Source organism: Propithecus coquereli, unplaced genomic scaffold, assembly GCF_000956105.1.
Source record: "Propithecus coquereli isolate 6110/MARCELLA unplaced genomic scaffold, Pcoq_1.0 Scaffold44, whole genome shotgun sequence".
NCBI lineage: Eukaryota > Metazoa > Chordata > Mammalia > Primates > Indriidae > Propithecus > Propithecus coquereli.
In genome coordinates this window covers 14,089,028-14,111,494 of record NW_012150174.1, presented here as the reverse complement: position 1 = coordinate 14,111,494, position 22,467 = coordinate 14,089,028, and the positions used below count along the sequence as shown (strand labels likewise).

Here is a 22,467-nt window from a genome sequence, read left to right as displayed (position 1 = left end):
ATGGTGGTACATGCCTGTAGTCCCAGCTACTCGGGAGGCTGAGGCAGGAGGATCGCTTGAGCCCAGGAGTTTGAGGTTACTGTGAGCTAGGCTGACACCAGGGCACTCTACTCAGGGCAGTAGAGTGAGACTCTGTCTCAAAAGAAAAAAAGGGGGGGGTGTTAGCCCAACGAGTAAACTTCAAATAAGTTCACTTGGAGAACCTAAAGAGGTGTCTAGTAAATGGCCAATGAAAGCCAAAGTACTTGCTGGAATTCTGTAGGTGAGACCTGGGGAAGGTTGCCCAAACAGACTTGGGGGAAATTATGAGAGTAAGTTTGCAGCTCTGACCTTTCTTTGAAGTGGGGGCTTCACCCGCACACCCTAAAGTAGTTACTATTTGACACTTCACCAAAAAGTTTGTTGATTGTTACTGTATATTGCTTTGTGCTGTTAACAAAGATAAGCCACAGCTATGCCAATAATCAAAGAATAAACGAAAGAGGGCCTGACTTAGAGCAGAGGCTTGGGGATGGAGAGACAGTGGAAACAGGACTATAGAAGACAAATCAAGTTGTGTCATATTCATCTAACACTGCGGTTCCCAACCCCAGGCTGCGGATGGTACCGGTCTGTGGCTTTTAGCACAGCAGGAGGTGAGTAGTGGGCAAGTGAGGCTCCATCTGTATTTACAGCTGCACCCCATCGCTCGCTTCACCACCTGAGCTCCACCTCCCCCGACCCTGCCACGGGGCCCCCTGCTTCTGTGGAAAAATTGTCTTCCATGAAATTGGTCCCTGGTGCCAAAAAGTTGGAGACCACTGACACACACCAACATCCTACTATGTAATTCAAGAAATTGAGATTATAGTTAACGTTAGGGAGAACTTGCCAGTTACCATCTGCAGAAAAGGTTATATATAACGTGGGCACGACAGTTCTCACCCCAAAGCTCCTCTTTTATTTAAGTTTAGGACATAATAAAGATGATCCGGCCTTCGGCAGGAGATGGTTTGCTCTCATACACACGGGCATGGAGTAGGATTACTGAAGCCTCTTCATTTAAAGGCTAAACTAAGATCAAATGGTAATATGATTATAAGTTAAAGGAGATAGAACAATATGAATGGAATTAGTGGAGAGTATATTAGAAGATTGAGGAAGGAAGGGGAACAACCAAATCTGGAACATACACTTGGTGATCTGATTATGCCAACCCCTAAGGCAGATTGTAAATGGGTTCTGCCCCTTACCTTGCTACTGCCAGGGAAATTATTGATAGGATAATTTCATCTTGTAAGAAGGATTATGGAGTCTGTTTACCAATAACAATAAAATCATTGAGAGAAGGAGGACAAAAGTCCTCCAAAAACGATTGGTAAAACTATTATCATAGGAGGTAAAGAATACCGAGAGATATTCTTGACATAAAGATGTGGTAATAACACATTTTGTTGACAAAACTTCCCAAGGAGAAGCCATACCCATGCAATTTAAATTCCCACACGTAATAAATGTTGGCCATTGGTTTTCTCCCATAGTCTTGGATTGATGCACTGCTCTGATGTAGTCAATACCAGTTTCTAAATTAGGGTAATTGTGATAATTATTCTGTGCTCATTATTATAGAACATTTGCACATTGTCTTACTGGCATTAACCAAAACCAAAATAAGTTACACAGATAAAACAGTAGATTGTTACAATGTATAAAAAATTACACTATATATTAAGGACTACAGAGAGTGCTGGGGTGTTAGAAATTCTCTCTTCATTAAGTAATCCATGTGACTTGTAAAGAAGTTTTGAATTTCGACAATGGACTAAGAATTAAATAAGATAGTCCATTGAATAGTCAACAAGTCAGCATCAGTTGTGCTGCATGTTTGATGAATTGATAGCTTAAAACAAAATAGGTTGGTATATATCTGATCTGGCTAATACTTACCTGTGTGTGTGTCTATGTACTATCAGTAAGGCCAAACAAGACTAATTTGTCTTCACTTGGTTCAGAATGTGATATAACTTTATAGTCTTACTTAGAGTCACCTGTTTATTATACTCTAGTAGACAAAATGCCTGATAGATTTCCCTTTTCTGTATTTCATTTTATGCATGACATTCTGATAGTAGTGTGAAACTAAGCACGAAATGTATCAGAAAAGGTGGTATAGTTGATAATGCTGCATGGACAGAATGTAAATCCAAAGTAATGACAAGAGTCTGCTCAGACAGCAAAATTCCCCTGAATACCCGGAATGGGTGGGACCGAAGATACCCCTAGTCTAGAAAACATTTGTATTTAGTAATGCCTACAGGCAGCAGTTGGTAGGTACATTTGATTTATGGAAACACCATATTCCTTACTTTCCCGGTAATGGCTACTAAATACCAAGTAACAAAGAAACATGATCAATTTCAGTGGCCTCCAGAGCAATAGGAGCACTCTTTGTGCTACTACAGAACATTCAGGTGGCTCTGCCTTTAGGATCATGGAATAAATCCAAATCCCTGTGATTTACATGTCAAAGACATAGGGAAGATGACAACTGGAATCTGTAGTGATGGCTGTGGGTAACAGCACGAAACAACCTTTGAGCTTTGCGATCTGCTAATGAGCACACATGGTTTTGGAAAAAACATACTTTTCAGTACCTATAGTCACTGACTATTTGACCCATGATCTGTCAATCACTTTATATGGAGACTGTTCTGTATTAGTGTTGAGCCAGGGCTGGGGAACCTGCAGCCTTAGGGCCACATGTGGCCTTCTGGACCTTTGAGTGCAGCCTTTTGACTGAATCCAAATTTTATGGAACCCTTTTTAATAACATCCAAGATATTTCAAGACAGGTTAGGGAACCACATGAAATGTAAATATTATATACAAAACAATCAAAAGGAGTTTATAATATTCAAAATGTAGGGACTCCTATAACTATATTGCCCATAAATGATACTAAGAAATATGAAAGTTGGGTCCTAGCTTATGTTCACTAAAGCAACGATGAAAAATTTAAGTTGAAAGCTTATGTGAAAAACAAAATAATTCCATGTGGAAATGTTAATACCACAGTCAGGAATGCCAATGGAGATATAAAATAAAAGAAATGGTGGGAAAATCAGCCTAATATGATGAACTGTATACCTTGCATATTGATTATTATAAAATAGTGGAAACAAGTACATGATTATTTTGACTCTTGAGCCTTCGTTGTGGATAACATCAAACACAAATGGACTATACTTTGGGGATAAAAAAGATTGGACTATGAATTTCCATTATCAATATTTTGATGTCCCCAAAACAGTTGCAGTGATAATCACATGACTATACAAGACTATGCTACCCTCAATCCACTAGTATTGAATTATAGTAAATATTAAGTTAAAGAACGTGGAAGCAATGTGCTTCTCCCTAGGTGGAGTAAGGCTCTGGTAAAGTATTTTCCAATGGAGCGTAGGCCTTTATTATGCAGGATGCTCTGAGCATATTTCAAAATGGTTCTTTTACCCTCCCTCTGCTAGAGAAAAGAAAGGATCTTTTTCTTGGCTTTTCACTATAGGAACCGGATTTGGTTTGTGGAGGTAAATTTCAAGAAAGTATGGGCTGTGGCCCCAGGAGTTTCTCACTGTTTAAGCTAGTACACACTCACCCTCCAGTAATTTGTCAAAATTACCATTTAAGTGTTTCTACCAGTGTATATGGCTCATGCAACTTCTGCTCTAGGTAAGTAGATTTAAGCTATTATTCTCTGTATTTACCCACCCGTCTCCAGGGTTCAGGGTGGCAATTTGTCCTCTGACCTTAATTCTCCGATGAGTCTAAAAACTGATTTTTAGTTGATCCAGTCTTTTCTTTTTGCAAAGATAGGAGTAGTGACTTTAAAGCCTTTTACATGTTGGAACTAAAACTGGAAGTCTCTGATATGCGTTTCTACTTCTGTAATAGTTCTCTTTCATTGGAACCCCTTGTCTGTCTGCCCCACTAAGTCTCCATTTTTCAGCTTGCTGGCTCGCATTGTGACTTACAGCGATAGTGGGAGGGTCAGAAGTGCTGTCGTGGGCTCCCTCAGCAATGGTGTTGGTCAGGGTCATCTTTCTCCCGGTTAGCCTCATCCTTTCCAGTGAGGTGAAAGGCGATGGTAGTCCTCAGGAATGAGGTAAAGCCTGCTCTGCTCCTCCAGTGGGACTGTAGGGCAAATGCCACTGCTGCAGTGTTCCAGCAGCACGGTGGAATCCCCCTGTCTTTTGACATTTTAACTGCCAACTCTCCTCTATACCTGCTTTGGAACAGGCAAAGCAGTTGCTACTCTGGTCTCTGTTCTCTCAGGATTTTTTTGTCTTCATCCCTTGGTGACCTGTGGTGAGGGAAGGGATTCCAAGTCATATATCAATATATCTATGTGTGGATACACACCACTATCTCCAGTACTCTTCCACGGAAACTAGGGGAAATCCATTTCTATCCATTTCCCTTGACCCCTGCTACCGTGCTCGAGGCTCTGACTCACTAGGAACGTCCTGCACACTCTTGAATTATTGATAGGAAACTCTCCAGGAATATTCATGTCTTTCATTCTCAGAATTTTCAGCTCCATAGTCTCAAAATGGGACACTGGTTACAGAGAGAAGACTTGGAATAGCAAACACAAACAATGTCTGCACGCTAGGGGTCATCACCTTTTTAACAGAGCCTCCTGGCCTCAGAAATAGCACCCTCTGCTGACAAGACTATGATGCCTGTAAGTTGCTTCCAATTTTTCTGTTCTCAGGAAAAGATCAGAAAAGGAGGAGATCTGTTTTCAAAATAAAAAGCCCAGTGGGTACCAAGCATGAGTTCTCACCATGCAAGAGTCAGTTCCAGGGCTTCCCTTTCCCATCTCTGGAGGGGTATGTGGTAATCATGCCCTTTTGTATTCTGGGGTGTTGGGTCATAATTAGAGGTGCAACATCCACAGAGGAAAGTTTAGGTGAGCTCAGGAGAATCTCAGGGCATGAGGAGCCCTCAACCTGCATGATGGTCCATGGACAATGTGCAAGAAGCAGTATCTGGGGCCATCACTAGATGGTCAAGTTTCTCACTCCCAGTAATCTGAAATCCTTATTGGAATAGACACAGAACCTGCAGTAATTTGTGTGAAATTCCAAGGATCTTTAATTTTCCTAACGACAATGCTGGGTAATGTCTCGATCATGCCTCCAACACCACCTCTGTTTTTCTTATTGTTATTGTTGTTGTTTTATTTGTTTTGTTTTTAACCTCAGCTCCTCAGCCCTTCCCCCTCCACAGTTCCCCACTTGAGGTAGGCACCTCCCAATTCAAGTGACTCTCATCTACTTTCCCTGGGGTGGGACACGGGGAATTGTCTTTCTCCTCCAGGTGGCTTTGCCACTGGGAGCACACACATATGGTCCTAGACCCTAAATCTTTAAACTTAAGTGTTTTAAGATATTCTTAAGAATATTGGAGACTTACAAAGCTCATATTTTCTTCAAGTTATGGAGGGGAAAACACCTTATAGTAATAGATAAATAAATTTTATCTTTCTACTCCATGTCTTTAACCTCTTTTTGTTATTTTCTTTTTGTTATTTTAAACATGCCATTATTCCAAGTGGTCATCTTTAACAAACTCATACAATTTTACAATATTAATATTTAATATGGGACAAAAGTGCATTTTTGTTATTTAGTGTGTCATAGGAAGGCTAAAGTTAACAGACGATGCTTCACAGGTGGCCCTTGTGTTCAGAGAGGCCCCAGATTTCCCCCTCATTCAGTAATTGTGCTGCTCTGTATGAAAGGTTCACGAGATCTTCCTCACTGGTTGATGATCTGGAGCTGCATCCATGGGGCTGAGGTTTGAAAGTCCAAGCTGGGTTGGATTAATTACCTCCATCAGAATTGTGGTGGCCCAGGCTCCTGAATCAGTCCTTAAGCAGAGGCTGGCAGAGAAAAGAGTCCTGCTGGGCCCCGCTCTGGGAAGGCTTGGGGACCAACAGGAAATGATGCCAGTAAAGCCAGAAGTTCCTGATGCTTTACTGCTGCACTGGTGTCTCTGAATAATTTCCCAGCTCTCTCTCTCTGCTTATCTAAATGAGGCTTGAGGATTTGATCCCAGCCCATCTCTGTCAGCCTCTTTTTTGTACACTGAGAGCCCCAAGTACAGTCCCGTGGAAATATCTGCAGATTCTTGAATGCACCAAACTTGCTAATTTTTCTGTCCAGGCCATTTCTGCCACCCAGAAGCACAGCTCTGGGTACCAGAGGAACTCCTGATGCCCTAAGACAGTTTCCAAAAATGGCAATTTATTTCTACTTTTAACATATTGTATGTTGGTAGATATTAATAGTTATTAAGAAAATAACAAAAAGAAGTTAAAGACATGGAGTAGTTGCATGTCCATTGAATTCATAGAGAAATTAGATTAAAAAAATAGAATAAAAATCCAAGTGAACAAAATTAGTGATGAAACAGTGGATGCCATGCACACAGAACTGATGTGCTAAAGTAGATACATGTCTCAACTCATGATTTAACAATCTGTGTGATGCTTTACTATCCGAATGATATAAATTGCTAATATTGAAGTAAGGAGAAGAAATTTGACTGAGGAAGTAATAATTGATTCCCTTAAAAGTGGTCAAAGCATATTACAAATGTATTGGGTGTGGATATTTTTATGGGAAAGTTGTTAAACTTCTAACAAGTTTACAATTGTCCTTCTGCCTGGAACTTGTCCTTGACTCCCAAGCATGGGTGAGATGCTGGGAGAGGGTGGAAGGGACAACGGCACCTGGTCAATCAGTTTCCCAAAGTGGCACTTTTTGCTTTTTGTTATGTGAGGTGCTCCACAGGTAGGAGACTAGGACTGTCTTGATGAAAACAGCATGGAGAATGTCTCCATCAACTTACTTTCTTCATAAAAACAGAGCACGATGATCACGGAGGCATAATGTGCTGGCGTCACCCTGTGACCAAGAAGAGAGGGGTGACTTCTGATAGGGACTCTCTTTTTCAGGATCCTTCCCATTAGGTGTGGTTTCAAGGTTACCTCAGTTTCAAAGTAACCCTTTCTGTCCAGGGCCCCAAAGCCCCGATTTACCGCTTATAAGGCCAGTGGTTCTCAGCCTCAGATTCACATAAGAATCACCTGGAAAAATTTTGATTTTCTTTGTCATCCGTGTTATTGAGGTACATGTTACATGCAATAATATGCACCCATTTAGAATGCACAATTTGATACGTTTTGAAAACGTTGTGCATCTGTGTAACGAACACACAGTCAAGATTTAGAACATTTCCAACACTCCAAAAGGTCCCTCAGGTCCTTTGTAGTCAACCTTTTCTCAGCACCATCCACCCCTTCTCCACCCACCCACCCCTTCTCCTAGGAGGTGATGCAGTGCTTTGGGGACGGGGGCAAATGGAACATTGGAGCTGAAGGATGATTCAAATTAGTAGATTGATTACAGGCACCATGCATATCCGTAAAAGAGTTAGGAGAGGAGGTTCTGTGAGGCAGAGAAGGTTAAAACAGGGTTTCTCCAACTCAGCACTGCTGACATTTTGGACTGGATAATTCTTTGTTTCAGGAGCTGTCCTACATATTCTAGAATGACTAGCAGCATCCCTGGCCCCTACTGGATGCCAGTAGCATCCCCCTAGTTATAACAACCAAATATCTTTTTAGAATTGCCAAGTGTCAATCCTCCCATCTCCCCTCAAGAACCACTAGGTTAAAGCATTATCTTCTCTCTAGAGGCCTTAAAGGGCTGCAGCCCATTTCGCCTAGAAGTTCCTTCCCCTTTCCTTTTCCTGCCAGGCCATAAGACTTTCACTTTCATTTCTCAGCCACTCCTCCTCAGGAGAGAGAAACTACTTCCCCCAGAGGATCTGCTTTGGTGAGTGAATCCAGACTACTCCTGCCCCTGGCTTTTCCTCACCCCAGATTCCGCGGGTATGTGCAGAGGCTTGTGGCCAGGGTGAAGGGGCGGGGGTGGGGGTCTCCAGGAGGAAAGTTCTAAGTGAAGTTTGATTTATGACTCTGAGGCAGCTCTGCTCTGAGGGAAGAAAAGCCAGTTTGCAGGCTCCTGCTTCAAGCCCAGACTGCGGAGGGACGGCCTTGAAAGCAGTGTTGAAGAGGCAGAAGGCGTGTTTGTTTTCTGGAGGGACCTTTATTTCTCTATGTTGAGTCCATCCCCATCCCCTTCCTATTCTACAGTTCTGATTTCCTACCTTGTGAGGGGAACAGGAATCCTCTCCCTCCCCCCCATAAAGAGATAAACAGAAGGTGTCTTCTTTTCTGCCCCCTTCTACCTACTCAGAAGCTGGTGAGAGGACGTCCCTGTTTTCCAAGGGTGTGCAAACCCAAGCTGCTAGTCTGGGGCATCAGATAGAGCCTCAGCCTCAGGGGCTTGGCCAGGGGAATACCGAAGCTGGTTCTTTTCACTTCCCTCCTGGCAACTGCTGAGGGGCTGTCCATGGCTGTCCCGACACATCCTCAGCCCTTGGCCTGCCTGAGGACAGCAGGTTGGATGATCTGACTCCTGCCTGCCTCTGTGTCGCCTTTTATCCTGTGTCCTCCTGGAGCTCCGGTCTGAGGACTCTACTTGCGCGTCCCTGAATACACCTGCTTACTTTCACTTCAGTAGCCCATACGGCACGGGTGAACTCACCTGCCTTAGAACTTGAATCTTCATCGTCCCTCCTCTTAGACACACCTTTGCATTGATTATTACGTCAGCTTCTTACTGTTTTATTTTTTTTTACCTTGCTTGGAACTTATTAACAGGAGTTGGTTATTACTCAGAAGGATACATTGGTCTTGCTAAGAAGTTTGGCACTGAGTATGCCCCATCTTAAGCTCACACGTGAGCAGTTTTCACCTTGGTTGATATGCCACAGACGTCCTAACACACGCTGTCCTGTCCTCTGCTCCCACTGCCCCTGCGTTCCTGCAAGTCTCTGCCTGACTCCTGGATAGGTCAGTGTCTGCCCCCATGCTGACTGTCACCCCAGGGCATAGTAGCACAAGGCCCAACATAGTATAAAATGGATTTATTTGTCTGTTTATTTATTTATACTTTAATTCATAGGAACTGAAGCAGGCTGCTGATGTGAAATAGTTCAATAAGCATCAACTTGACATTTGATAAATACAAAATACACACGAGAGCCCACATTCCAGTTAGGGAATGGCCATAAACGAACAGTAAATAATTGATAGAGTACACAAGAAGGTGATGAATGCTATGGAGTAACATTTTTAAGAAGTTGAATTAGGATAAGGATTCTGTAGAATCTTCCTAAAGGCCTTACAACTTTAAATAGTTCTCACGAAGGCCACATTGTGAGAAGGAGATATTTGAATGAAAGCTTAATAATGTGAGGAATTTAAAGGCTTTAATGGTTTCTCCCTGGGGTTGAAAGGGGACAAGTATGGGTTGGGGAGGAGTGTGCTGGGAGACAGGCAGTGGGAGGGGATGTGTGATGTGGACCTGCCTGGACCCTTCTAAAGTGTGGCCTCACTCTGGATGGCATGGCTTTGAGCAGAGGAGTGACAAGATTGACATGTGCTAAGGGGACCACTTTGGCCAGTGATTTAAGAACAATGATGAGAGCGGAGTGAAGAGGGCAATGACAGAATCAGGGAGACCAAGGGGAGAACCATTTCCTGGAAAACAGGTGGCTTCTACCAGAGTGGTGGCAGTGGAGCTGGTTGGAACTAATGAAGGAAACATCCTCAGCATATTCTGATGAACTGAGAGAAAAGGACAAGACTTCAGGTAGCTCAATGAAAATGATAATGGTCCTGTGTTTAAAAAGTGACTTCTTTGAAAGATATCGACGAGAACACTAGAGCTCTTGGGGAGAGGTTCATTAATGTGATACAGATTTAGCTTTGGACTCTAAGGATGGCTCAAGCAAGAACTCTGTGCATAGAGAAATGGGGAGGAGAAATTGCACTGTTTCTTAGTTCCCCAGGTCTCCAGATGCCCAGAACAGGTTCTGCTTTTCCCATTGGCAGTTCCTGACCCAGGGACCAGGAGAAGCGTCTAGGATATTGTCTAAAAGCTTCAAAGGACATCCTTCTCTACATGCCACTTCCTAGAGACACTCTAGTTTTACTGTCTAACCTGCAGAGAGACACAGAGTTTGCATTATCACGAGTCCAGATGTTAGGAGAAGACTCAAATGAAGGATACAATCACCTGACACCTGTGGTGGTCAGATGACTTGGGAGTTTTATCAGGCAGATGGCGCTCATGTTCCCATCGCTACCTTCCTGACTGCTGCTGGGCTTGGGTCACTCTTGAGCGGTGCTGGGGTCATTTCCCATACATGGGACTCTGGCTCCTCTGCACTTTCCTTGTTCTTTGGCCATTATGGTGGCAGCTGCTTTGACATTACTGTGTAGCCCTACTGTGAACATGAGCTCGCAGCCCCATGGCAGAATGCATGTTCCACTACTCCCTCTTCTGTAAGCCCTTGGTGTTTCTCAGTATTGGTTGGATACAGATTGGAATAAGAGATAGAGAACCCCACATCCACAGGTAGCTCATAGCTTCAGTCATAAACAGGGGCGGGTATTAATCACATCATATAAACCCCTGGTCTTGCTAGTCATCAGAGCCTGGTCTGACCAATAGCCACTGTAGCCAGGGGTTACCAGCATTTAGCCTTTGGATGATTTTTAGTATCTGTTCCATTGGCTGGATTATACCTGCCAGCCCACTTTCGGCTTTTTTCCTCTTTAGTTGCTTTTCATGGATAGTTGGGGAAGTAGGCAGGTCTCTAGGTCTAGATTTATCTCCATACAGCTTTTATTATGCCCTACCCTTTCTTTTGCAGGCTAGGGGAAGTTTTATATGTTGTTGCATATCCCAGATCTTTTACTATCAAACCTTTTCAATTGTATTAGATTCCTGGGACTGTTGTAACAAATGATCACAAACTGGATGGCTTAAAGCAATAGGAAATTATTCTCTCACAGTTTAGGAGTCCAAACGTCCAAAATCAAGGTGGTGACAGACTTAGTTTCATCAGGAGACATTAAGGGAGAATCTGTTCTATGCCTCTCTCCTAGTTTCTGGTGGTTTCTAGCAATCCTTGGCATTCCTTGGCTTGTAGCTGCATTACTCATATCTCTGCCTCTATTGTCCCCTGGCTTTCTTACCTGTGTGTCTGTGTGTCACAAACAGACAGGTCACTGGATTTAGTACCCTACAGATCATTGAATTTAGGACCTACAGATCATTGAATTTAGGGGACTATTTTGTTACAAGAGTCACAACCCTCTTGTGAGGCTTGTGCTTATCAAAAAATAATAAATAAAATAAAATACTGGAGAATGTAATGCCAATGTCAGGGAAAAAAGGACTTAAGCCTAATGATAACCCTTTTTTCCCCACATGTCCAATCTAACTCCCAATCTTGTCTCTTTTATCTCACCTATTTCTCACTCCCATCTGCTTGTATTTCCTCCAACAACTTACTCTACATTCTTCCATCACTCCCCCAGGCCCCGTTCATTGGAAAGAGACTGTCACTTTGACATCATTTGAAAAGTGTCACATATCCATGTCCCTTCACACTCTTGTGATGCCGAAGACCTAGGAGTTCTTTGCATACCAACCACATTGACATTTTAAAACTTCAGAAGATGCTATGATGCTATGTCCTCCATCAACAGGCATTCATGTATGCCATTCTTTCTACCTAAAATATCTTTTTTCTTTCTCATTCAATATCTCCTTCTCACCATTCAGCTTTCAGTCTAACTCTCACTTATTCAAAGAGGATATCTTGGAAAGTCCCCTATTTAACAAATTATTTGATTTCTCAAAAACATATACCTCTGTATGGTACTGTTTATCACACCTACCAGTTTACTCTTTTACTGATGATTAATTAGCTTCTGTCTTTTTTAGCTGACTATTAATTTTATTATGGCTAATACCATCTGTTCATACTCAACTTGGATTTGTGGATTTTAATCCATTTCCTGGATTTTAATCACTGAAGATAATCTATTTTCAGTGAGAATTTACTGAATGAATAAATGAATAATTGGCATTCAATTAGTGGATGTGGATTTGAAACAGAATAGAACTTCATCTCTTCAAAATGTGATCTCTGCTTATATATTGAGACTTCTTCCCCATGACTACCAGCCGTCTCATTGATATTTCTGTTCCTCAGCTTTCTTACATGCGTATCAATCTTTGCTTTATGTGCACCATCTCCTGTGCCCTACAAACATAAACCTTTAGCCTCCTATCAACATATTTGACATATTTCCCAGCCATGATACAATCCCACCATCTACAAACACAAGACCCCCTCTTAACTTCCCAGCTTGCCTGCATTCCTCCATTTCTACACTCTCATAGCATTGGATACCAATCTACTTCTTTCAGGCTTTACGTATGCTGGTCTTTGTTTAAATATGTGAGGTTGCACCCAACATAGATTGGATATTATGTTCACTCCAATTCTGCCTATTGAGTTGGATAATCTTTGTAAGTCACTTAATTCTATTTGTCCATCTAAAGAAAGGAAGCAGTCTTATTTATCAAGAATTTCTGGAGGAGGAACAAATAGGTCAAAGTAATCTCTAAATTGTAAGTGGTTATGAAATTGTTAGTGATAAAATTATCCCCATATTGTGGTCATTGCTGTTTCTGTTGGTATCTCTGGGAAGTGTGTGAGATCATGCAAGGACTCTGTGTGGGCAGGTATGTTAAAATGTAAACACTTCTTCACTGGAGACCATATCTGTGGTCCCAAAGCTCAGCTATTTGAGAATTTCTAAATGACGGAAAGAAATAGTGAAACACTGATAAGAAAAGTCTAATCATCTATGAAAACATGTGTCAAACATTGTGTTCCTGTGTGTGTTCTAGACACTTGGGATGCAGCAGTAAAAAAATAAAAGTGCATAACCTATGTGTGTATTATATTTTGGGAGAGGAAAAGTAGATATTTTTAAAGATAGATACCATGTATTATATGGTGATAATAAGACAGATGACAAATGTACACTGAGTGATGATTTTGTGTTGTGCTATCAATAAGCTAATCAGAGCAGGCCCTTCTGCTGAGGGGACACGTGAGGAGTCAGTTGAATGAAGTATAAATGAAAGTCATGCAAGTATCAGCAGGAGGATTATTCCAGGCTGAGCAGAGAGCAAGTGCAAAAGCCCTAAGGCATTAGTGGCTGACCCAGGCCACTGAATTCCATTTCTTCTTTTTTGTCCTCCAGTGGTTGTAGCCTTGGCCAGTCCTTGATGTGGGAAAGTTAGAAACCTTTTTATTTGTATCATTCTTATACCATCCCTTTTCAATCTGTCCAGCCATCCAGGAGTCTTTAAGCAAGAAGAGCCTCAGGAGTTAGAGCAGGAAGAAGCCAGGGAAGCAGTGCAATCGATGGCTTCAACAATCCTGCCGAATGTACAGAAGGAGGTGACCTGTCCCATATGCCTGAATCTTTTGACAGAACCCTTGAGTCTAGGCTGTGGCCACAGCTTATGCCAAGCGTGCGTCACTGTGAATGATGAGGAGGCAGTGATTGGCCCAGGAGCGACAAGTAGCTGTCCCGTGTGCGGTACAAAATACTCAGCTGGGAACCTGCGGGCTGATCGGCATCTGGCCAACATAGTGGAGAGACTCAGGGAGGTCAAGTTGAGTCCAGACTATGGAAAGAAGAGAGATCTCTGTGACCGCCATGGAGAGAAACTCCTACTCTTCTGTAAGGAGGATGGGAAGGTCATTTGCTGGCTTTGTGAGCGGTCTCAGGAGCACCGTGGTCACCACACATTCCTCACGGAAGAGCTAGTCAAGGAATGTCAGGTAGGGCCCTGGATGGAAAGAGACAGAGCAGCAAATGGTACTTGGTGGGAAATCTCACCTTTCCATCCCTCTGTACTCCCCTTGACACCATAGTCATTCCTTCTGTGATCTCGTTCCATGTACATCTTTTACCTTACACTAAGCTTCCAATGTCTGGGGTACATGTCTGTGTATTCCTTCCATTTGCATAAAGAATGAGCCTAGAGTACAAACAGTCTCTTGGCCAAGGGTAAGAGGTTTCTTGGGTTTTTGCCTCCTTTCATTGTGTAGCTGGTGAATTCTTTCCCAGAGTTAGCTCTCACTGCTCCTCTCAGCAGGATGATTATGGGGAAACACTGTAACTGAATAAGGAAAAGACATTGATAAGAGGAAAGGACTTTCCTTTTGGCAAGTGGGTACTTACTGTAAGGGAAGAGAGAATCAGGCTACTCTTGGTGAGGGAATGGTGCCTTCTATCACCCAGGAACAGAGAATATATTCACCTTCTCAGATTCTCAGACTTTTTTTCATGTCATAGATTCTAATAACCAGCCTCCCAATTTCTGTAAATTGGTCTTTTCTGGGATCAACTTGTTTGTCCTTTACCCAGGTGCTGAGAAAGCTCATAGCTTAACTCTGATATGATTCTTTTCTCCCAGGAGAAGCTCCAGGCAGTCCTCAAGAGGTTAAGGAAGGAGCAGCAGGAAGCTGAGAAGTTGGAAGCTGACATCAGAGAAGAGAGAACTTCCTGGAAGGCAGGAGGGAACTCTTTCTGAGGATTTCTGAGACAGGAATCTTTGTAGGACCTTTGGTCCTAATCCAGGGAGGTCTCCTATTTGTTCCCTGACATTGAATGAGTCCTAAAGCCATTTCATTAGTTTTCTTCTTTGTACTATCCCTGTCGGGGCTGGGGGCTGGAAAGTGGGCATGTTACAAGTACACAGATAATTGGAATTGAGCACAAGGATGAACTCGATGGTGAGGAAGGCTGCAGAATACTGTGTTCCATTTCTCTTTTCCAATGAAGCTCTGATACTTGTGGTAGAAGACACTGAACAAAGGATCAGGGTTTTCCTCAAGGTTCCAATTGAGAGTGTGGTAATGCAGAAAGTCATGAGTCCAGCACAGTGTCCAGGACAGCTGTCTACAAACCAAGCCTCATTTTTGTCTCAGGGTTGGCCTACATAAGACAATCTGAGGTCATTGTTCTAGTAGGCACTGAAGGGAAAATAATAAGAAAAAAACAGCTTCCCCCAAAATTACTCTCCTCCTTCTACTCCCTGCCTTGTTTGAAATCCATGGAAAATATTTCTTTTCCTGGCTCCTAATTCCTTTCACAGGCCCTCGGCCTGGCAGACTCCTTACCTCTCTCCCTTGTCCACCCTGGCAGTATCAGGTACAGACTGAGAGACAAAGGATACAAGCAGAATTTAATCAGCTCAGAAGCATCCTCAACAGTGAGGAGGAGAGAGAGCTACAAAGATTGGAAGAAGAGGAGAAGATGACACTGGACAACTTGTCAGAGGCTGAGGATGAGCTAGTTCAGCAGAAACAGTTGGTGAAAGAGCTCATCTCAGAACTGGAGCGTCGGGCTCAGTGGTCAACAATGGAGCTGCTGCAGGTAAGAAGAATCACCCAATCAGAGATTCTGGAAACACAGCCCGTTTCCCTTTCTTTTGTGTCCTTGGGCTCTTATCCGGGTGCTGTCACCAAGAGGTTGCTTTGCCTTGCAGTGTCCTTCTTTGTCATTCATTCCAGATGTCATGGGGATGATTGAATATAAGCATTCTAGAAGTGTATCCCATTTTTTGTAATTTATGAAGTAAGGGAACACATTTGACCTTGGAGAGAAGAGCCATAGTATCCAGTGGCAGTCTCTGGCCCCCTGCTATCTGTGATCTAGTGTTGGACATTTGTCAGTCTTCTTTTTACTTAGATTAGTCACAGGCAAACACATGCATTTTCAGGTTTAAGACATGTTCTATTTTTTTTAATTAAAATATGCATATTTATTATTGCCAATCTCTCATTAATTTTTTAAAACATTAAATTACATAATATAGAGCCTTTCTGGGGTAGAGTTGGGCAAATATGTAGACAGGCACACACAAGCTTGAGTGGGATATGTGAGTGTGTGTGTATGTGTGTTGACTAGGACAGAATGCTGGAATAAATCTATAGAGACTTGATGGAATAACTTGAACTAATGTTAACATTTAAATAATTTTTTTTCTACAAGGTACTTTTTGCTTGACTTTTTGTCTATCTGCTCCCCCTGCCCTTTTTTTTTTTTTTTTCTTTTGTTCTATTACCAAATGTTTCTGTTTTAAATTCTGGTACCAAGCAGAGGGGCGATTGATTTTCATTTGTTGGATTATTTCCTTTGTCTCTGGTGCTTACATTTCAGCTTCTTTTTAGTCCTCTCGACTTTTGTCTTCTTCTTTTTTTATTTAATATTACTTTGGAACAGAGGTTCCTAAACATTTTTTTAATGTGTTAGAATTACCTACAGTGCTAATAAAGACCTTGCATACTCAGGCCCATTGTAGTAAAACAGGGCCTGAGCCTGAGTATTTTTACCAGGTTCTCTAAGCAATTATAACACAAAACAAATTTGAGCAAAAAACTGCAATAGGTCTTTTCAACAACTTAGGCTGTAACAACTGGATATCTGCATGCAAAAGAATGAAGTTGAACCCCTACCTCACACTACATACAAAAATTAACTCAAAGTAGACCAAGAACCTGAATATGACAGCAAAAATTATAAAACTATTAGAAGAAAACATAGATATAAATTTTTGTAGCTTTGGACTAGGCAATAGTTTCATAGATATGATATAAAAAGCTGAAGTAATCAAAGAAAAAGTAGATAAATTGGAGTTCATCAAAATTAAAATAGTTTGTGCTACAAAGGACACCATGAAGAAAGTGAAAAAGCAGTCTACAGAGTGGAAGAAAAGATTTACAAATCATATATTTCATAAAGTTTAATATACAGTTTACTATCTCTCTCTTACAACTCAAAAATAAAAAGACAAGCAACCCAATTTAAAAATGAATAAAGAACTTGAGTACACATTCCTCCAAGGAAGAGGTACAAATGGTCAATAAGCACATGAAAAGATGCTCAACATCATTAATCATCAGGGAAATACAAAATCAAAATCACAATGAAATACCACTTCACACCTATTAGGATGGATATGATCAAAAAATGGGCAATACTAAGTGTTGGGGAAGGTGCGAAGAAATTGAAACCTTCATGAATTGTTGGTAGAGATGTAAAATAGTCAAGCTTCTTTGGAAAACTGCTTGGCAGTTGGTCGAAAACTTAAAGACAGAGTTCCCCTATGTCCCAGCAATTCCATTCCTACATATATAGTATATACCTAGAAGAATTGAAAACATATATCCACATATAAACTTATATACAGAAGTTCATAGCAGCATTGTTCATAATAGTGCAAAAATGAAAACAACTCAAATCTCCTTAACTGATATATAGAGAAGCAAAATGTGTTATATCCAAACAATGTAGTATTATTTAGCTATAAAAAGGAATGAAGTAATAATACATGTTACAATGTGGATGAACCTTGAAAACATAACGTTAATTGAAAGAAGCAGACACAGTTATGGGTTTTTTTTTTGTATGATTCCATTTATATGAAAGTCTTTAAATGGCAAATTCATAGAGACAGAAATTATATAGTGATTGCCAGGGCTCTGGGGAAGGATAAATAGGAAGTGATTGCTAATGAGTACACGGTTTCTTTTTGGAGTGATAAAAAATGTTCTGGAATTAAATAGTGTTGATAGTTGCACAACATTGTAAATATACTAACACCTACTAAATTGTGCACTGTAAAAGGTGAATTTTATGACATTTGAATTATATCTCAGTAAAAACAAAGGCCCCTTTTTATAGCTCCTCCCTAAGCTCTTCACAGCCCTTTCAATTGGCATCTTCATGAAAGAATTACTGTGTTTATGTCACTTGTTCAGGCATCTTTGCTATTTAATTCAGTTGGAGCTGCTATTTGGTCACTTGTAATAAAAACAATTTTAATACATCAAAAATTATAAAATTTGTGGAATTAACATCCCACATCTAGATGTTAGCCTCAAAGAAGGGCAAATGGACAATCAAGGAAGTTATTCTTTTACCTAATTAGGGATTTGGCCATGATTAGAGATAAGAGATGATTCAACACATAAATTTTGAAATCAACAGCACCTATGTGTGAGCTAAAATTAAGATCGGAAGAGGTCACCTATAGGTAGTGGATAGAGCAGGACTTTTCTATACGTAAGACCACGTCATCTGCAAATAGAGATAGGTTTACTTCTTTCTTTCCAATATAGATGCCTTTTTTTCTTTTCTGTGAGTAACTGTCCTGACTAGAACCTCCAGTACCATGTTAAACAAAAGTAGTGAGAGCAGACATCCTTTATCTTTTTCCTGAACTTAGGGAAAAAGCATTCAGTTTTTCATCATGAAGGATGATGTTAGTTGTGGGTTTTTCATAGATGCCCTTTATCACACTGAGAAAGCTCCTTTCCATTCCTAGTTTGTTACTATTCCACTTTTGTTTTTATTATGAAAGTCTGTTGAATTTTGTCAAATGCTTTTTTTCATGTTTATTATATCGTCATGTGGTTTTTATCTTTTATTCTATTAAAATCGTGTATTACATTGATTGATTTTCTTGCAGTTCTAGGATAAATTCTATTTGGCTATGATGTATAATCTTTTTATATTTTTCTGGCTTTGATTTTCTGGTACTTTGTTGAACTTTGTGTCTATATTTATAAGCGATATCGGCATAGTTTTCTTTTCTTGTGATGTCCTTGGATTTATTATCAGGGTCGGACGAGCCTCATGTTATGAGTTAGGAAGTGTTCCCCCCCTTCAATTTTTTTTAAAGAATTTGTGAAGTATTGGCATTATTTCTTTTTAAACCTTTAGCAGAATTCACCAATAAAGCCATCTGCATCTGGACTTTTCTTTGCATGAAGTCTTTGATTTTCAGTTCAGTCTCTTTACATGTCTTAAGTCTATTCATATTTTCTATGAATAGAGTTTCCATATTTTTTAATCAGTATTGGTAGTTTCTGTATTTCTAGGAATTCATCTATTTCATTTAGGTTGTCCAATTTATTGGTATACAATTGTTCATAATCTTTACAATTCTTTCAATTTCTGTAAGGTCTGTGGTAATGTCCCATTGTTCATTCCTGATTTTTTTCTTGGTGTGTAAAGCCAAAGGTTTGTCAATTTTGTTGATATTTTCATAATTCATTTTTTTATTTCTCTGGTTTCTCTATTGTTTTTCTAGTCTTTCTTTCATTAACCTTGCTCCTATCTTTATACACTTTGATTCATGTTTTCTTTCTTCTTCCTAGGACAGGAGTGGAATCATGAAATGGTATGTATGGATGGCCAGAAGTGATTCTTTTGTGTTACGAAAAAGGGTTTGTAGCCATTAGAATTATTTGGTGATCAATCAGAATAAAAAATCTCCCAGAGTAGGGAAATTTGGATCTCATATTTTCTTAAATTGGGGCCACAGATGAGGATTTGAGTGCTCCATATTGAGAATGGATCAGATTCCATGGTAGTAAATCTGATGGTTGAAATTCAGAAAGGATATTAATGATAAGAGTTTTACTATCAGACTCCTGTGGCTTCACTCATTTACTTGACCTGTCTGCATCCAGCTCTGTATCTTTCATTTCGTAAGTGCTTGTAATATCAGAGGGGGGGCTTATGAAGTCCTAAAATAGGGCATGGGGACAGCTCCTTTATATTTACTTTACTTACATGGGAATAAAAGAGACCAGATCATTCTACAAGGCTCTCTTTGGATTTCCAAAATTAGACCTGAGCCTCAAGACTTTGACTCTAGTGCCAATAAATAATCTCTTCCTGTTCACACACTTTCAAAGCTCACATGGAAAAGTATAACCCTTGTGTCTAAAGTTGCCAACCCACCTGGCAGCATCAAATTCCTTACAAACATATGAAATTCTAACCATTTTTTGGTTAGTGGTTATAACTTCTCCTTTGCTAAGTGTTTATAAGTTTTTCCCAGAGAATCTGAAATCTCAAATGTGGGCCACACCCCTGGAGTTCAAGCTTTGGTCTAGGGCACAGGTTCATAAGTTTTTCATACAGGGACCCACATCACAGCCATGATCTGCAGCTTCAGTCTTGATTTGCCTGGAAACCCACATCTCTGGCCCCTCCCTGGAAGACCCACTGAGGTGCAGAGTTTTCCACACATCTTATACCACTTTTAGAAGTAGCAAAGGCTTTTCCTATGCATTATTTCCATGAGGTATCAAAGGAGGATTTAATTACTCCACTTTAAGACAAAGGAACCATACTTTCACAAGGTGAAGACATTCTCAAGGTCACACAGAGAGTAAATGGGAAGGTAGACCCCAGCACATTTCTTCTAGATCTCGGGTCAGGGCTCTCTATGTTCTCATCTCCTCAGACTCTTCAGGGCAGAGGGTCCAAGTACCTCAATGATGTGGAAGAAGAGAAAGCCAATGGTGTTGGAGGGATTGACACAGGATAAGAGATGTGGGGGATCGCAATTTTTTTTTCATCCTCAGGAGTGAGATCTGGATGCTGAAAAAGCCAAAAGCTATTTCCAAGAAACTGAAGACTGTATTCCGTGCTCCAGATCTGAGTAGGATGCTGCAATTGTATAGAGGTGAGGAGAGAAGAAGAGGAGTGTGGATGTGGGATTCCTGTGGTGTCAGCAAGTAAATTACATAGCTGATATAGCTTAAACATGAGAATAGAAGAGAGGGAGGAGATCAGAGAAGAAGGGATCTTCTGCAATCAAGAGGATATGCTTATATCTAAGAGAGAATGGCTGAGTATCTGGTTCATTCATTCACCAGTTCACAGCTTCATAGTACTCCTCTCCTCTGCCCCTACTCTAGAGAAGAGATAGGTATAAGTGCTTACTCCTTTATTTCTAATCAACATCATTGAATCTTTTATTATTTCAGAGCTAACAGATGTCCGATGCTACTGGGGTAAGAAGAAGTTACAGAGTCTTTAAATTGCTGTGTTCTTATCACTTTTGAGAAGTTTGTGGTTTCAGTGAAATCTTATGATCTTAGCCTCATATGTTCTCTGCACCTCTCAACACGTATACGTAACACATTTCTCACAACATCACTAGATAACCCCACTCCATGTCTGTCACCTGATCTTATATATATATATATTTTTTTTTTCTGCAGTGGACATCACACTGAATCCAGTCAACCTAAATTTGAATCTTATCCTTTCGGAAGATCAAAGACAAGTTTTATCTGTGCCAATTTGGCCTGTTAAGTTTTATAATTATGGTATCCTGGGATCCCAATATTTCTACTCAGGGAAACATTACTGGGAAATAGATGTGTCCAAGAAGACTGATTGGATCCTGGGGGTATACTGTAGAACACGCATCCACAATATAAAGTTTGCTGTTGGAAAACGCACAAATCATAAAAATGTTTACTACAGATACAGACCTATATTTGGCTACTGGGTTATAGGGTTACAGAATAAATTTAAGTATAGTGCATTTGAGGACTCTTCCTCCTCTGATCCTGAGATTTTGACTCTTTCCATGGCTGTGCCTCCCCATCGTGTTGGGGTTTTCCTAGACTATGAGGCAGGCACCGTCTCATTTTTCAATGTCACAAACTATGGGTCACTCATCTACAAGTTCTCTCATTGTTGCTTTTCTCAGCCTGCTTACCCATATTTCAATCCTTCGAACTGCCCAGCCCCCATGACTCTGTGCCCACCGAGCTCCTGAGTTTCTTATTCCTCCACCTACCCCTTGTTTTGAGGCTCATCTCTTGCATCTGAGCTTATCTACACCATTCAGATCATCTCCTCCTTGCAATCTCCCTTTTTTACCTCAGAACTTTTATTCTTCCTTGCGATGTTATGGTGTATTTGGTTTGAGTTAAGAGAGATGCTTATTGTCTCATTTAGTATTTTTTATATTTTCAAAGAGTATATACTTTTTATTTCCTTTGAGTATATACACAGAAGAGAGCTTGCTGGGTCATATGGTAGTTCTATTTTTAATTTCTTTAAAAACCTCTGTGCTGTTTTCCACAAAGGCTAAAGAAAGACATCTAATCTCTCCTACAGACAGAGCACTATTAGCATAACATCCTTGATCTCCCATTTCTCCATATTTCCGTTTATCACTGATCTGAAAAGACTTAGTGAAGTCCGTTAGCTACTATCCATGTTATCTGTGATAGTCCGCAGGAACCACCAACATGACCACCACCAATAACAAGTAAGGAGTCTGACTGTGTGTCAGTTTGTTGTCCAGAATATGCCAGGTTCATCAAGGAGTTGAGAAGAGAAAAACATAAGCAATATATATACCCAGTGAAAATTTTATGTAGAGAATGTTTAAGTTCAAACTCTTGTCTCTTATTTTATAATCTGTGTAATGATGAATAAATTCTCGGTTTCTTTTTCCTAAAATACAAATTGGGATTTAAAACCACACCTAACTCTTAAGGTCATTGTCTAAAACTAAATGTAAAGTACCTATTTAACTGTCTTGTATAATAATAATAAACATTTGCTCTCATGATTATGGAAAAGTG

At 40.6% G+C, this 22,467-nt stretch overlaps 1 protein-coding gene across 1 annotated transcript in view; it reads left to right on the top strand.

Annotated features, from left to right (window-relative positions):
- Positions 1–21,832, top strand: part of LOC105818436 (tripartite motif-containing protein 34-like) — a 30,206-nt gene extending 8,374 nt beyond the window's left edge. Inside the window, 9 exon segments of the mRNA XM_012654430.1 lie at positions 5,025–5,054; positions 13,360–13,412; positions 13,414–13,836; positions 14,475–14,570; positions 15,206–15,436; positions 19,225–19,247; positions 20,443–20,543; positions 20,848–20,874; positions 21,085–21,832. Of these exon segments, the coding sequence (XP_012509884.1) occupies positions 5,025–5,054; positions 13,360–13,412; positions 13,414–13,836; positions 14,475–14,570; positions 15,206–15,436; positions 19,225–19,247; positions 20,443–20,543; positions 20,848–20,874; positions 21,085–21,650 (1,550 nt within the window). The 3' untranslated portion in view covers positions 21,651–21,832.
- Positions 21,833–22,467: the final 635 nt, after the last annotated feature.